This window comes from Anabrus simplex, chromosome 1, assembly GCF_040414725.1.
Source record: "Anabrus simplex isolate iqAnaSimp1 chromosome 1, ASM4041472v1, whole genome shotgun sequence".
Lineage (NCBI taxonomy): Eukaryota > Metazoa > Arthropoda > Insecta > Orthoptera > Tettigoniidae > Anabrus > Anabrus simplex.
The window spans coordinates 881878215-881891518 of record NC_090265.1 but is presented as its reverse complement, the minus strand read 5'-3'; the positions used below and the strand labels follow the sequence as shown (position 1 = coordinate 881891518).

Here is a 13304-nt window from a genome sequence, read left to right as displayed (position 1 = left end):
ACTTGAGTTTCCAATGGGGTCAAGTTACCCCATTGAATTCCGGATGCATATGTAAAGCAACATGTTAACAAGTCCAAGACATACAAACTGTAATATTTTATTAGTGATTGTATCTGCAGGTTATTTTTTTCCATTTTTTTATTATGGCTGAAGTTGACCCAATATAATAGGGTCGAAACTAGTTCCAATATTTATTAAAGATAATAACATCAGTCTAATTGGTATTGAATATTATTATTATACCCCTTTTGATACAGTTACAGCTATCAAACTGATGTGAAATGGTGACTCCAGCCCATATTGGTGTCAGTTACTGACAAGTATATCACTAGGACAGTCTGATCACAGTTTCAAGTGGGTATCTAGGTACTAGGAAATATAAAGTTGATGTTCAGTTTTTAACACCAAACTGCCACTGGTCATTTCGTATATCCTAATTCTGTACAATTTCATCAATTCATTTTGCAAATATATATATATATATATATATATTAGTAAATTTTTTATTCCTTTAGAAATGCGTTTTCCAAGTAATGTTAAAGCGTTACTCAATTATGTAATCATTTTTCACGTTTCAGCACATAGAACAACCCTGGGAGAAGAAGTTGACTGGAGAGCTGATGGTGCAGACATTACGAGCTTGCCCTGACCTCGTTCGTAGCATGCTTACCAGTTGGGAGTCTTTCTTGGAACCACGGGCTTCCAGAAGTTGGTTACAAGCTGTCAATTTATTAAAAGAAGTAAGATAAAACTAGCTGACATATTTTAGAATTGAATCAAGCAGTTCAGAATGGAACCAAGTCAGAAATGGTTACTTTTCAGGAGAGCAAAAGAAAGTATGTACTCTGGCATGGTTTATAGATCTATTTTTTTTTAATATTATGATTACAACAATGATAGGTATTGCACCATCCGTTGAAGGGATATCTTTCTTGCGCCACGACAGGCGACCAATTTATTGCACCGGCTGTTTCCCCTCTTCCGACTACATCACGTATTGGAATCAATTGTATGGATCATGCATTAAAAATGATGCTAAGTTTTGGCAGCTACGTTTATCTCCATTAATCTGTCAATAATAAATTCATTACGCCTGCATAATTTCCGATTAAGGTAATTATCTCCTCTCCACGTTTCACTGTAAGCGTCAAATTATTCTCCGATTTGCTACACGATACCTCTCAGGGGTAACTAATGTGCATCAATAAAATTTTTTTTTTAACGTGAGATTAACTGTGAACCCGCATATCCTTTCATATAGTTTACCAGCAATTCCATTTTTCTTGAATATCAATAAAAATCATTACTGAAACTCATCCAACCAAAAATAATCCTGCAAGAATTCAACGTAAATTGATCTGCTATAATAATGAAACAAATTGCAATAATAATAATAATTTAAATGTTTAAATTCTTGTTTTATTCAAGATCATGAATTGCCTTGGGATGAATTAATATATATTGTTAAAATATCTAATTACATTCAACCTCTTCATTCAAAGGATAAATCAACAAAGTCTTTGATTGAGATCAAAACATTATTTCATTAAAGAATTATGGTTCTCACAACATAAAGCAAAGAAAAGTTTACGAAGTATCATATGTTGTAATTATCAATCTCATTATGTAGCAATCTTGCTGGATATTTATGAAATTAAAGTGTCAAGAAAGTTAAAAATATGAATAAAATCATAAGTTAGTAAAATCAAAAGTGTGGTTAAAACCAAAATTGAATTTGATCAAAAGTGCTTATTTATCTTCTCGTCAAGTCATTAATCTTCTCATTCATCCTTGCTTGGTTTTCAATTGTAACGCTAGCAGAAAAAGCAAAGTTCCAAATATTATAGCTTCAATTGGCTATTCTAAATATATTCTGATGCATAAAAAATATGTCAATCAGTTTCACCATGTTACTGGATAAATATATCCATATTATTTCCTAAGAAGTAAATGTAGGTATCGCCTAATAAATTCTAACCATTATCCTATCAGGTCTTACATCTATCAAGATTCACGATCGCATCTAAGTTCAATCACTATCTCATGGAATATTGTTGGTGATAATTATTTACTTGTTAATGGTAGAGACTTAAATTAAGAAGATGCTTCCTCCCATCAAATCATGGCTTTGACAAAAAAAATTAAACCAGACTTATTACAACATGTGAAATTCTCCTAGAAGAAATTAGGTTTACACCTTAATATTTATTATTTGGAAATTTTATTTTGATGACTGTATATGGTTATCAGCCTACGGATTCTGTAACGTATTTCACCGTATAAATATCCTATCAACCCAAAAACATCTTATGCCGCTATTAAAATCATGCCGCAAACAGGTTGATTATAATCAATGGTTAGTATCACGTCACGTAATTACTACCAATAAATCACAAATACATATCTCTCTCCATATTCCAACCGTAAACATTATAACTCCGCATTATTCATATCAACAAATGTATCCCTCCGAATATTTATACTTATAATCTTATTTTTACGTCGTACATATTCTTAATTACACATATAAATATCAATCATTTCTCCTTTAGCGGCGTATCGTCTCAATATTCCATTATCAAATGACAACGATGCATTAATGGGTTAAAGTTCTATTCAAATACACATAATCACACTTTCCTGAAAAAGAAATACATGTATGAATAAATCAGGCTCGTATTTACTTACATGCGGTGATGAATTGGCGATAACCAAGTCTTAATAACCTATGAAAACATCTATCTCCCCTCCGCATTACAGCTGGATTATATCACATTATGTATAACACTTTTCTTTGGCAATCGTCGAAACATCGTTTTTCAATCTCTCCACATTTGACTATAAGCATCCCTACATAAGAATATTGATTTACATAATCGAAGATTACCTACATCCATGGTTTTAAGGCAATTGTGATAATTTCTTTGCGAAAACACTGCACATTGAAATCAAATCTTGAAGATATAAATGCCGACCTTCACAAAATCATATTACTAACATCTACGCACTACATCATAAATTTAAACATTTCTGGTTACTTTGAATAGATAAAACTGCATGGAACTTAGCTTTTATCTGCTGGCATTACTGGACTGGGCTAGATTCCAATTCGGTCATCTTTGGTTCGCTGGCTCCAGGTGATGGCTGCGTCATATTTGGGCAGTGGCTACCAGTTTCAGGCTTGTAGAATCAGCTGTCACGGTGTCCATCAGTTGACAGCCCCATCTCCGATTTAGTTATTCATCTTGATGCCGTCGTTTGCATGTGATAAAAATATATTCAACACCATCATTAGTACCACAATTCAGTCTCACAACAAATTCTCCTGGATCTAAATTCTAATTTAAAAAAAAAAAAACAGATTATTCTACCAAAATTCAATGACAGGCTCCAGTCATAAGCTTTGTAAGGTACTCTAGTTAACTTCTAGCTTATCGTAAATATGTTTTGAGTTGGCGATATCTCATTTTTCACTAAGTAACTCGTGTTAGCTTTCAATTTGAGCTTTGGTCTCCGATAATTTAATTACTCTCCTCATTTCCTTAAGTTTTCCTCCTCGTTAACCTTGATATTTAGTTGTAGATTGGCGTAATATCTTTATAATATTACTCAATTTTCCAATTATTCTACAAATCTTGTTCCGTAAAAGCTTCCTCCTTCTTTACGTGACGAATTTTGCGTGAATAATTTCGTTCCGATGCTCAACGTAATTGTGATTGTTCACGTTGCCATTTTAACAATTTAAAACATTCTGCATTTTTCTTAATCACGGCCGCGTGGATTCTATAGGTGTGAATGTCTTACTTCCTGACCATGACTTATTTGATTCGTTAAATCTGTATTCTTTCCGACACATTCACAGCTTCTTTGAATCTATCTGTCTGTATTTTTATTATAACATATTCATGGCCTATTTAATTCTGTTGTCTGTACTTTCTTCTAATGTATTGCTCTACTATATAATCTTTGTCATTTTATTACGGTGCATGGCAAACATTGGTGTTGTAACATCTCATTTTTCATATGATCAGGGCAATGAAATGGTACAGTATGAAACAGCAGTAAGAAAAACATGTTCCAGAGTAATTTATACATATTTTGTCTGTTTAAACATTTTAGACTTGCTTCCTTTCTCCAATAAAGCCATAACAATTTTGGCGAATGGGAAGAAACATCTCATACTAACTATACCAACTCTCTATATAGGTATGTTAAGCTTAGCATAATGCATTACATAGGAACATTTTACAGTTTATCCTTTGATAAAAATACTTTTTTGTGAAAGGAAGTGCTACAAGAACTCCTAATTTTTCTGCATTGTACCTGTATTCCTTAAATGAAAAAGTAAATCTAATCTTTCCAACACGAGTACTCTTAGTCGATGTTTCAGCTGATATGCAACTAAGGTGCGCATTGTGATTAGCGAAGAAAGGAACTAATTCACTGACTTACTTTGTTTCTTCAGAATATGGATGTTGTCAATACACTGTTTCTCCTGCAAGCTGAGTTATTTCCTTTTTCAAAGGATAGGGCCTGCTTATACGAAGTAAGTGAGGCAATAAAATTTAAAATGGCTTGTTTTGACTTGGTTCCTTTCTTGGCTGCACGATTCAATTGTTGGATTGTTCTTAAAATACTGAGCATATTTGATTAATGTACAGTATGTATGCGAATCATCCTTTTACCGTGCTTTTAAGCGGGGGAAGTCAGACTATGTACACGAATTATCCTTTTACCGTGATTTTAAGCTGGGGATGTCAGAAAAGGAGCTTTATTTGCAAGAAATGAATCCGACATAAAATATCAATTTACTTTAACACTAGAACTGCGGCTGGGTCATTTGTGACCCAGCTGTTAGTTCTTTCTCCCCTATCTTCTTCGAGTCTCTACCTGGAGTGCTAGATTTTTATGACTTTTCATAAATGTGGGTCTTTAACAACCACACATAAGTTTAATTTCCTGGAGGTGGGGGGCAAACCCCTGTTTTAAAAATCCAGATTTACCTAGAACCGCGGCTGGGTCAGATTTGACCCGTCATTGATAATAATGTATTAACATCTGTTCTTCCATTTAGCTTCCATGTTTCCTCGGCATTCTCCAAGCATATATACCCTGCCCAAGCTGGCCACATCGAATTGGCAACGGGGGAAGGGAGAGGAACGAAACGGCTTAGTCACATCTAAACAGTCATGCAGTAAGGACACTACTCATGCTTTGTTGCACAATGGATTGTTAGTTTTGCAGTATTGGTGTATAAATAGTGCGTGAATAGTTGACAATGGCCACACGTCAACAACTTACTACTACACAAAATATTATTGATGCCATAAATGACATTTCTGATTAGAAATCTGAAGGGGAACCCTTGGATTTTTTGTCTGATGAAGGGTCACAGCTCGTACCTTCAGATTCATCATCAGAAGATGATGATGATATGACATTTGAAGCTGTAGCAAATCCAGATAGAGCAGGTATGCATTTCTAAACTTTCATTTCGTAATTTATGGACTATACTTTAGATTCTTCGTCAATTTCAGGCCTAAAAGTATTTAGTTAACAGTTACTTTATCACTGTGATATTTATCTTCGGGCTATTAGGTTTATATAGCTCGGTGCATTTTTACTTGCTGTAAATATTATTTTTGGGTGGAAAAACTAATTAGGTCTTGCATTGCCAGGGACTTCTTGCGGTCATCAAAGGGGACATGGCCAGGAGCACTGTTCGGTTCCTTCATCGGAAGAGGAGGCCATCGTTAATGGTCAAGGAATTGGACAATTTGACGACAACAGAGTGGATGCACAATAAATGAAACGAGCCAGGTTTTGTGTTGAGAGCCCAATTCAGCTTCCAGTAGATACAGAAATTGTTTCTCCAGATGGCACGACCTGGAAAGTTGGGGTAATTGGTGATGTTACATCTGGTAGATGTGGAGCTCAAAATGCGTTCCAGAGATCACGCTGGTCCTACTGCACATGCTAAACATAATGTGAATGAGACTTGCATAAGTGCTTGGCAATATATGATCACAGACAGGATTTTAAAACATACTGTGGCATGTACTGAGACAGAGGCACATCGTGTACTGATGTCAGATGATTGGTGTCTAAAGATTGAGGAGACGGAAGCCTGTCTTGCTATATTGTACATTCGCGGTGCCATAGGGGCTAAAGGCTTACAAATCGACTCATGGTGGTCAGAGAAGTGGGGCAGTCCTATTGTAAAATCAATAATGGCTTGTGAAAGATTCAGAGAAATAATGCATTTCTTGAGATTTGACATTAAATCTACAAGGCCAGAAAAACTAAAAGAATACAAATTTGCATTGGTATCAGAAATCTGGTACGCTTTCATTTAAGATACCCAATGTAGCTCTATACCTGCAGGATATATAACTTGACGAGCAGCTCTTCCCTTCTAAATGCCGCTGTAAATTTACGCAGTTAATGGCCTCGAAGACAGACAAATATGGGCAGAATTATTGGATGGTGGTAGACGAAGACTCCAAATATGTGAAAGCTTTCCCGTATCCTGGAAAAGATGATGCTAGGCCAAATAACGAGCACCTTGGTGATTTTATAGTAAAAAAGTTGATGGAACCTTATATGAAGAAGGGAAGAAATGTCACTTGTGACAATTTCTTCACTAATCTCTCACCGAAACATTGAAATTAAATGCAACAAGTCTTGCCGGTACTTTGAACAAGGCTCACAGGGAAGTACCAGTATGTGTGAAAAAGGCAAAACACAATTTGCACAGCACAGTGCTGCTGAAAAAACATGATACTCATTAATAATCTATTAGGGAAAGAGGAAGAACAGTGTTCTCGTTCTCAGCACTATGCACCGTGATTTGAAAAATAGAGCCTGGTAACAAAAAGAAGAAGCGAGACAAATTCATATTTTACAACAGAACAAAATATGGAGTAGATGTGGTCGATCAAATGGCTCGCAAATACTCAACCAAGGCACCATCCATGCGCTAGCCAGTTCATATGATCTACAACTTGCTGGATTTGGCAGGAATGAATGCCTGGTTAGTGTACAATGCATCGAATAAAAAGAAACTGAAACGCAGGACTTCATTCTGCAGCTGGGTGAAGAGCTTGCTGAGAAATTTGCTGCAACTGGGATTGCAAATGCCCGCACCGTTATTCCAGGTGAGGTTCATGAGAGACAGGAAAAGCGCACGCGTTGTCAGGTAAAGTCCAATTGCTTGCATACATATATACATACATATCCCATATCGTTCCATCTATACGATGGGTCGACGAAAGAAGCCCCTCCACCAACTTCTGTCTGTACTTTTCTCCTTCTTCAGTGTTGTCCCAATCCCCTCCTCGTTGCTGAATGTCGTTTTTCACCATGCCTGTATATCGCATTCTTGGCTGCTCTCTTGGTCTTAAATATTTTAACTGCAGATCATACATTTTTCTGGGTATGCGATCAGGATCCATCCTTCGCATGTGACCATACCATTTGAGTCTACGCAGAGTTATGTTATCCTGCATTCTGCCAACCTGAGCCATGTCCCTGATGTTCTCATTACGAATTTTATCTTGTCTTGTTTTGCCAACCATTGCTCGGACGAATCTCATTTCAGCTGCCTGAATCCTTGCTTCATCCTTTTTCCTCATGGTCCAGGTCTCACTTCCATATGTGAAAATTGGCATGTAATAAGTGAGACAGTATTAATAAACTGTCTCTTTGTTGGACATTTTCGAGTTGGAGTCTATCTCCGTAGAAATTATTTCACTTTATCTCGCTGCGAGATATGGACTTAATCCTCATAGTAACTTAAATTCATGAACTGTTTCCTTCTCCTTCGACTGTGGGTGAGTTACTATTTATTTGAAACTTGATTATACGCAACTACTCGAAGTTACATCGAATCTGTAAACTCTGTTGGTTAATATGCCCTACTGGGAGTCGTTTAAGTTCCGTGGACTGTAACCTACTGCGCAACCTCCGGCGTAATGCGATCCTGGAGTAACGAAGCCAACTTCCGCTTACCGTTGTAAGAGCAAGAGAGAGGTTGTCTGCCGAGAACATGGAATCCGAACAGACGTGCATGTATAGCTCCGCTATGATGTTCAACTTCAAGATGGTGCCTGGTTGATCCAGTAGATTTTCGGGGTTACATTCCCCGATTTATGTGTTCCTGTACTCTGGACGAACTTTTGGAGCATCGCAGATGTTGTATTTACTACTAGTTTTATTTGTTTGAACTTCGGCCTAATGTAAGTACGGCGTCCTTCCTCAACGTCACCGCCAAGACTGTAAGTTATAACTTTTCCTCTAACTTCATCTCCTACGATTTCGTCGAAGTGATTGTGCTAGTTGGGTCGTGATACATGGAATGCCTCTACTGGAATTACAAATCGAAATTTACCCGAACTTGAATTTAATAATAATAATAATAATAATGATAACTTTTTTGGCGGTGTGCTGTGATTAGAAATCAGTTCCCATACCTTGTATCGTCTTTCAAACTAGGAATTGTTCAAAATTGGAAACCTTAAAGATGTGTTACTAATATTGTAATACCGTATTTCACGGCATAATCGTCGCACTTTTTATACCAAAATTTTCGAAAAAAAATTGTAGGGTGCGACCATTATACGATGAATATTTAATACCAGTGTTTGTATTACTCAAAAAATGTATTTATAACTACAGTGAAACTCTGTTAAGAAGTTTTTCAAGGGACTGCAAAAAAAAAAACTTCTTAAGCAGGAAACTTCTTAAAAGGGGTAATGCCCAAAAACTTATTCTGTACTTTGAAATACATGTGAAACACACAGCCAACAGATTTCCTTGTTTGTGAACAATACCGAAATAGGCCGATATATAAGAGCTGCTTACAGAAAGCCACAATATAAAAATTCGATTATCATGACAATATTTTTAGAGATAAAGTAAAATAATTGAACATACCATATTATAAATATATTTGATAAGAGAAGGGAACATATTAAGTTATATAAAAACGTTGCAAGGTTTGATTATTTTAGCAGGCAGAACCATGTCCTTCCACACTTCCCTTCCCTCCGAACTTACACTCTCTGCTTCGCAACAAATTGTTTTGTAATCGAAAACCAAAAACCCCATGGCACTACAGCCCTTGAAGGGCCTTGACCTACCAAGCGACCGCTGCTCAGCCCGAAGGCCTGCAGATTACGAGGTGTCATGTGGTCAGCACGACGAATCCTCTCGGCCGTTATTCTTGGCTTTCTAGACCGGGGCCGCTATCTCACCGTCAGATAGTTTCTCAATTCTAATCACGTAGGCTGAGTGGACCTCGAACCAGGTCCAGGTAAAAATCCCAGACCTGGCCGGGAATCGAACCCGGGGCCTCCGTGTAAGAGGCAGGCACGCTACCCCTACACCACGGGGCCGGCATTGTAAACGATGCCGGCTCGATTTTTAAAGCGTTCCAGCCACCCGCTCGACGCGGTAAAAGGTACCCTTAATTTGCATGAGGCTTTCTCCTGCACAATAGTCCCACTGAAAGGTACCTATGTTTAAACTTCGCTGTTGTTTAAACCATATTAGCAGAACTTGTTCTATTTCATCGTACTTTTCAGATTTAACTTCCTTACAATTTGCTGAAGTATTCCCTGCAGAAGCAGATATCTCTTCTTTCTTCGCTATAATATCGTTCAAAGTAGACGGCAGCATCCCCAGCTCCTTTGCCAAAGCAACACGAGAAAGTGTAGATGACGCCACTTTCCTTATAATCTCCACTTGGTCTTTTATTGTTAGTGCCTTTCGCTTGATCTCTTTCCTCTGAGTTGCGCTCATTTTCACTTTAAAAAAAAAGCTTGTACGTTGACATTACAAGTACACCTAACTTCACCTACTCCTATTCATACTAATTACGACGCTACACTATGCTTGGCAATCCGTAGCTTAGGCTTACAAGAAGCAAAGACAAGACGTGTACTAGTTTGTTAGCATGTGCTTTCTATCTTCCTCACACCCCTGACACCTGCTTCAAGGATAACGGCAGCAAATGGGAAATCTAGCAACTTACTCTTAAGAGATTCTTAGAACCTAGGCCTAAATCGCCCCTGCATTCCTACTGGTTGTCACGGCAACTGGCGTAGTTTCTGGCTGTTTCACAAGTACCGCATGGCCAAGCCAGTATTGAGTTTATTTTCCCGCTTCAATCCTCTTCATGCTATAGGTAATGAAGAAAAGAAACACAGGTTCGAAGTTGGTAGAAATTAGTGCATGGAAATGTATCCGGGGTATTACGTGGGAGAGATAAAGGTGCAGTAGCAACGCTAGCACATCTAAACGTAAACAGTTTCTTTCCCCGCGAGAATTTTATTTTATGTCTCCTCATCCTTGTGCTACGTTCTAATAATGCGATGTAATAATTACGAGTGACACGATAATACAATGTTTAGCTCGTATAAAGGTAAAATTAAAAATAACTTTCAATTTTATGCCAACACGTGGTATTGCAATGCCTATGTGTGCCTCCCTCAACACCCAGTTGTCTCTCAACATTCGTTCAACTTCGTACACGATCGGGATCTTTCGGTCGGCTGTTTGGCGGCATGTGTATCAGCTGGCTGTGGCAAATCGGCTGTTTCCTGCATAGAGTCGCGAAGTTGTTTTTATTCATCTCACTAATAATAGACACGGAAAATCTTATCAGTTTAGTTCAAAAACGTAATTTCCTCTACGGCAAGGCCCACAAGTATTATTGCAACAACGTAAGACAGAATGCCTGGAAGGAAATAAGCAAGGGAATGAAAAATCAGACAGGTTAGAATATTCAGTTTTGTGGTAGGTTAACAGTAATGTTGTGGGCAAATGCACTTTACGGTTTTTAATTAATGTTTAGGCCACCTCGATTAATGACTTCACCCTGTCGCGGCCCGCAAATTACTGCATTAAAGTTTTATCAAATCATTCATTGCGTACTTTATGTTTCTTACGTAGAATCCCGTTCGATTTTATTCCGCTAGATGGAACGGTGGAGTGGAAATTTTGACTGATGGGTTCGATTCGATTCCACAAGTCGAGAGGGAGCATCTGCTGTCCGTGTTGTCATAGCGCGACGTCATATGGCCGTGGCAGGCCCGCACATGTTTCGTGACACCGGACACACACCGCGAGCGCGCGCACGGTCTAACACAGGGTGCAACTTGCGCGGAGACTGGAGGGTTCTAACCACGGGCTGCTTTGAGCGGACGTTTTCTATCTCAAGGGGCTCTAAAATCTGAACTGTTTAAGCGGGAAATATATTTACAACAGAACACTTTAAACGGGAAAAATATACATATGTCTTAATGCAACTGATCAAGGGACCAAGAATATCACACTTCTTAGGCGGGAAAACTTCTTATGCGGGAACTTCTTAACCGAGTTTCACTGTAAATTGTATTTGATACAAATTTAAGATGCACGTAATACTCGCGTTTATGATCAAAATAATTAAAATAGTCTAAAACAAAATTCATAATTTTTCGCAACAATTCGGCGAACGTTTTTCCAACCTGAAAATAAAAATGAACGTATTAAGTTAATTTGTCATTAATTTGAGTATTAAAGTTAAAATATTACACTTGCAAAAAATTATCGCTTTGTTGTGAAATGCGGACTTACCGGTACGCAATTTATTCCAAATCTTCGGTGTCGCTATCGCAGGTTTCGCTATCTGATGCGGCGTCCTCGCCTCTGTTAATACCAGTATCAGATTCTTCGTCTCCCTGCCACACTGCGTCATCTTCGGAACCGTCTAGTGCATTCGAAATCCCAGTCCTTTTGAAGCTCTTAATCCCAACTCTTCTTCACCCACGAGCATAACAAGTCCAAGGGTGGACGCCTGATATTTCCGGCGGGCGTCAATTGCTGATCGCCGCTCATCATCCACTCGTTGTAAAATCGACGTAAGTGGTCTTTAAAGGGTTTATTAACACATACGTCTAGTGGCTGCAAAGCAGATGTTAGGCCACCAGGAATGACTGTCTGTCGTGTCTTATTTGTAGTGAGAATTTGCTTCACTTCGTTCACGAGGTGACCTCGGAAACTATCTAAAACAAGCAGAGCTGGTTGTTTTAGTAGTGCGCCAGGTCTTCTATTCCGCACAGTTTTAACCCAGTCCAGCATGAGTTCTACGTCCATCCAACCCTTTGGTTGCACTCGTACATGAATTCCACGGGGAAACTGTATATTCTTAGGCATCGTTTTCCTCTTGAAAATGATGTAAGGCGGCAACTTTCTCCCGTCAGCTGTAATGGTTAGCATTGCCGTGCATCGCAACTTCTCACTACCGCTGGTTTTCATTAATACACTCCGTGATCCTTTTAGCGCAATAGTGCTGTTGCGAGGCATATCAAAAAAGATTGGAGTCTGATCGGCATTACCGATTTGAGAAAGCAAGTACGAAGTTTCCTTGCGCAAACGTATGACAAATCGGTGAAAATTTACAATCTTGTCCGTGTAATCAGCAGGCAACTTTTGGCTTAGTGTTGTTCTCCTTCGCACTGACAGATTGTGTCGTCGCATGAACCCCTTAATCCACCCACGAGTCGCCTTAAACTGAGTTACCGGTATGTTGTGTTTGCGCGCTACCTCCTGTGCCTTAATTTGTAACATTTCATATGATACACTGCAGCCGTTGTTACGTATTTCACTGACGTACCTAAACACTTCTTCGTCAATTATAGGAAACTTCCCTGTTTTAGGACCTCTAAACGCGCGTCTAGAAGGGTTTGTGCTTTTTGGCTTGTTTTTTACTTTCCGCCAGTCACGCACCAACTTTTCACTCACAGAAAATTTTCTTTCTGCAGCTCTGTTCCCGTACTGTTCAGCGAAGGCAATTAAGCTTAGCTTGAAGCCCGCAGAATAGTTTCTATATTTACCCATAATCGCTTATAAATGCTTCACACGTTAATGTTTTGCGATATAAATGACTTTCCGTAATTGTTCACTATTAAAACAAATTATTTCTGCAAACACCCAAAACACAAATTTAAAAAAATTCTCACGCACACATGTCTACAGTAATCACGTAAATCTGAAACAAATAAATGCATCTGTGATCTATCCATTCCAGAGCAGCCAATACTGTTAGGCAGCAAGAGTCCTGGGATTCATCCGCAGATCTCTACTGGGAGCCAGGAAGAAAGCCGTTCAGACAGCCTATCTGTCATTAGTACGGCCAATACTGTTGTACGGGCTTCTTTCCTGGCACCCTACTACAGTGGAGAACATGACGAAACTAGAGAGAGTTCAACGCCGAGCAGAACGACTAATTACTCAACACGGTCATTTAAATACAGCCAGGT

General features: G+C 38.5%; 1 protein-coding gene across 4 annotated transcripts in view; it reads left to right on the top strand.

The window, feature by feature from the left end:
- LOC136857679 (nucleolar pre-ribosomal-associated protein 1) overlaps window positions 1–13304 on the top strand; it is a 404999-nt gene that overhangs the window by 125242 nt on the left and 266453 nt on the right. For all 4 annotated transcript variants that reach the window (XM_067136526.2, XM_067136527.2, XM_067136525.2 and 1 more), the window contains one exon: window positions 579–740. In XM_067136526.2, the coding sequence (XP_066992627.2) occupies window positions 579–740 (162 nt within the window). The remainder of the gene's footprint in view (window positions 1–578; window positions 741–13304) is intronic.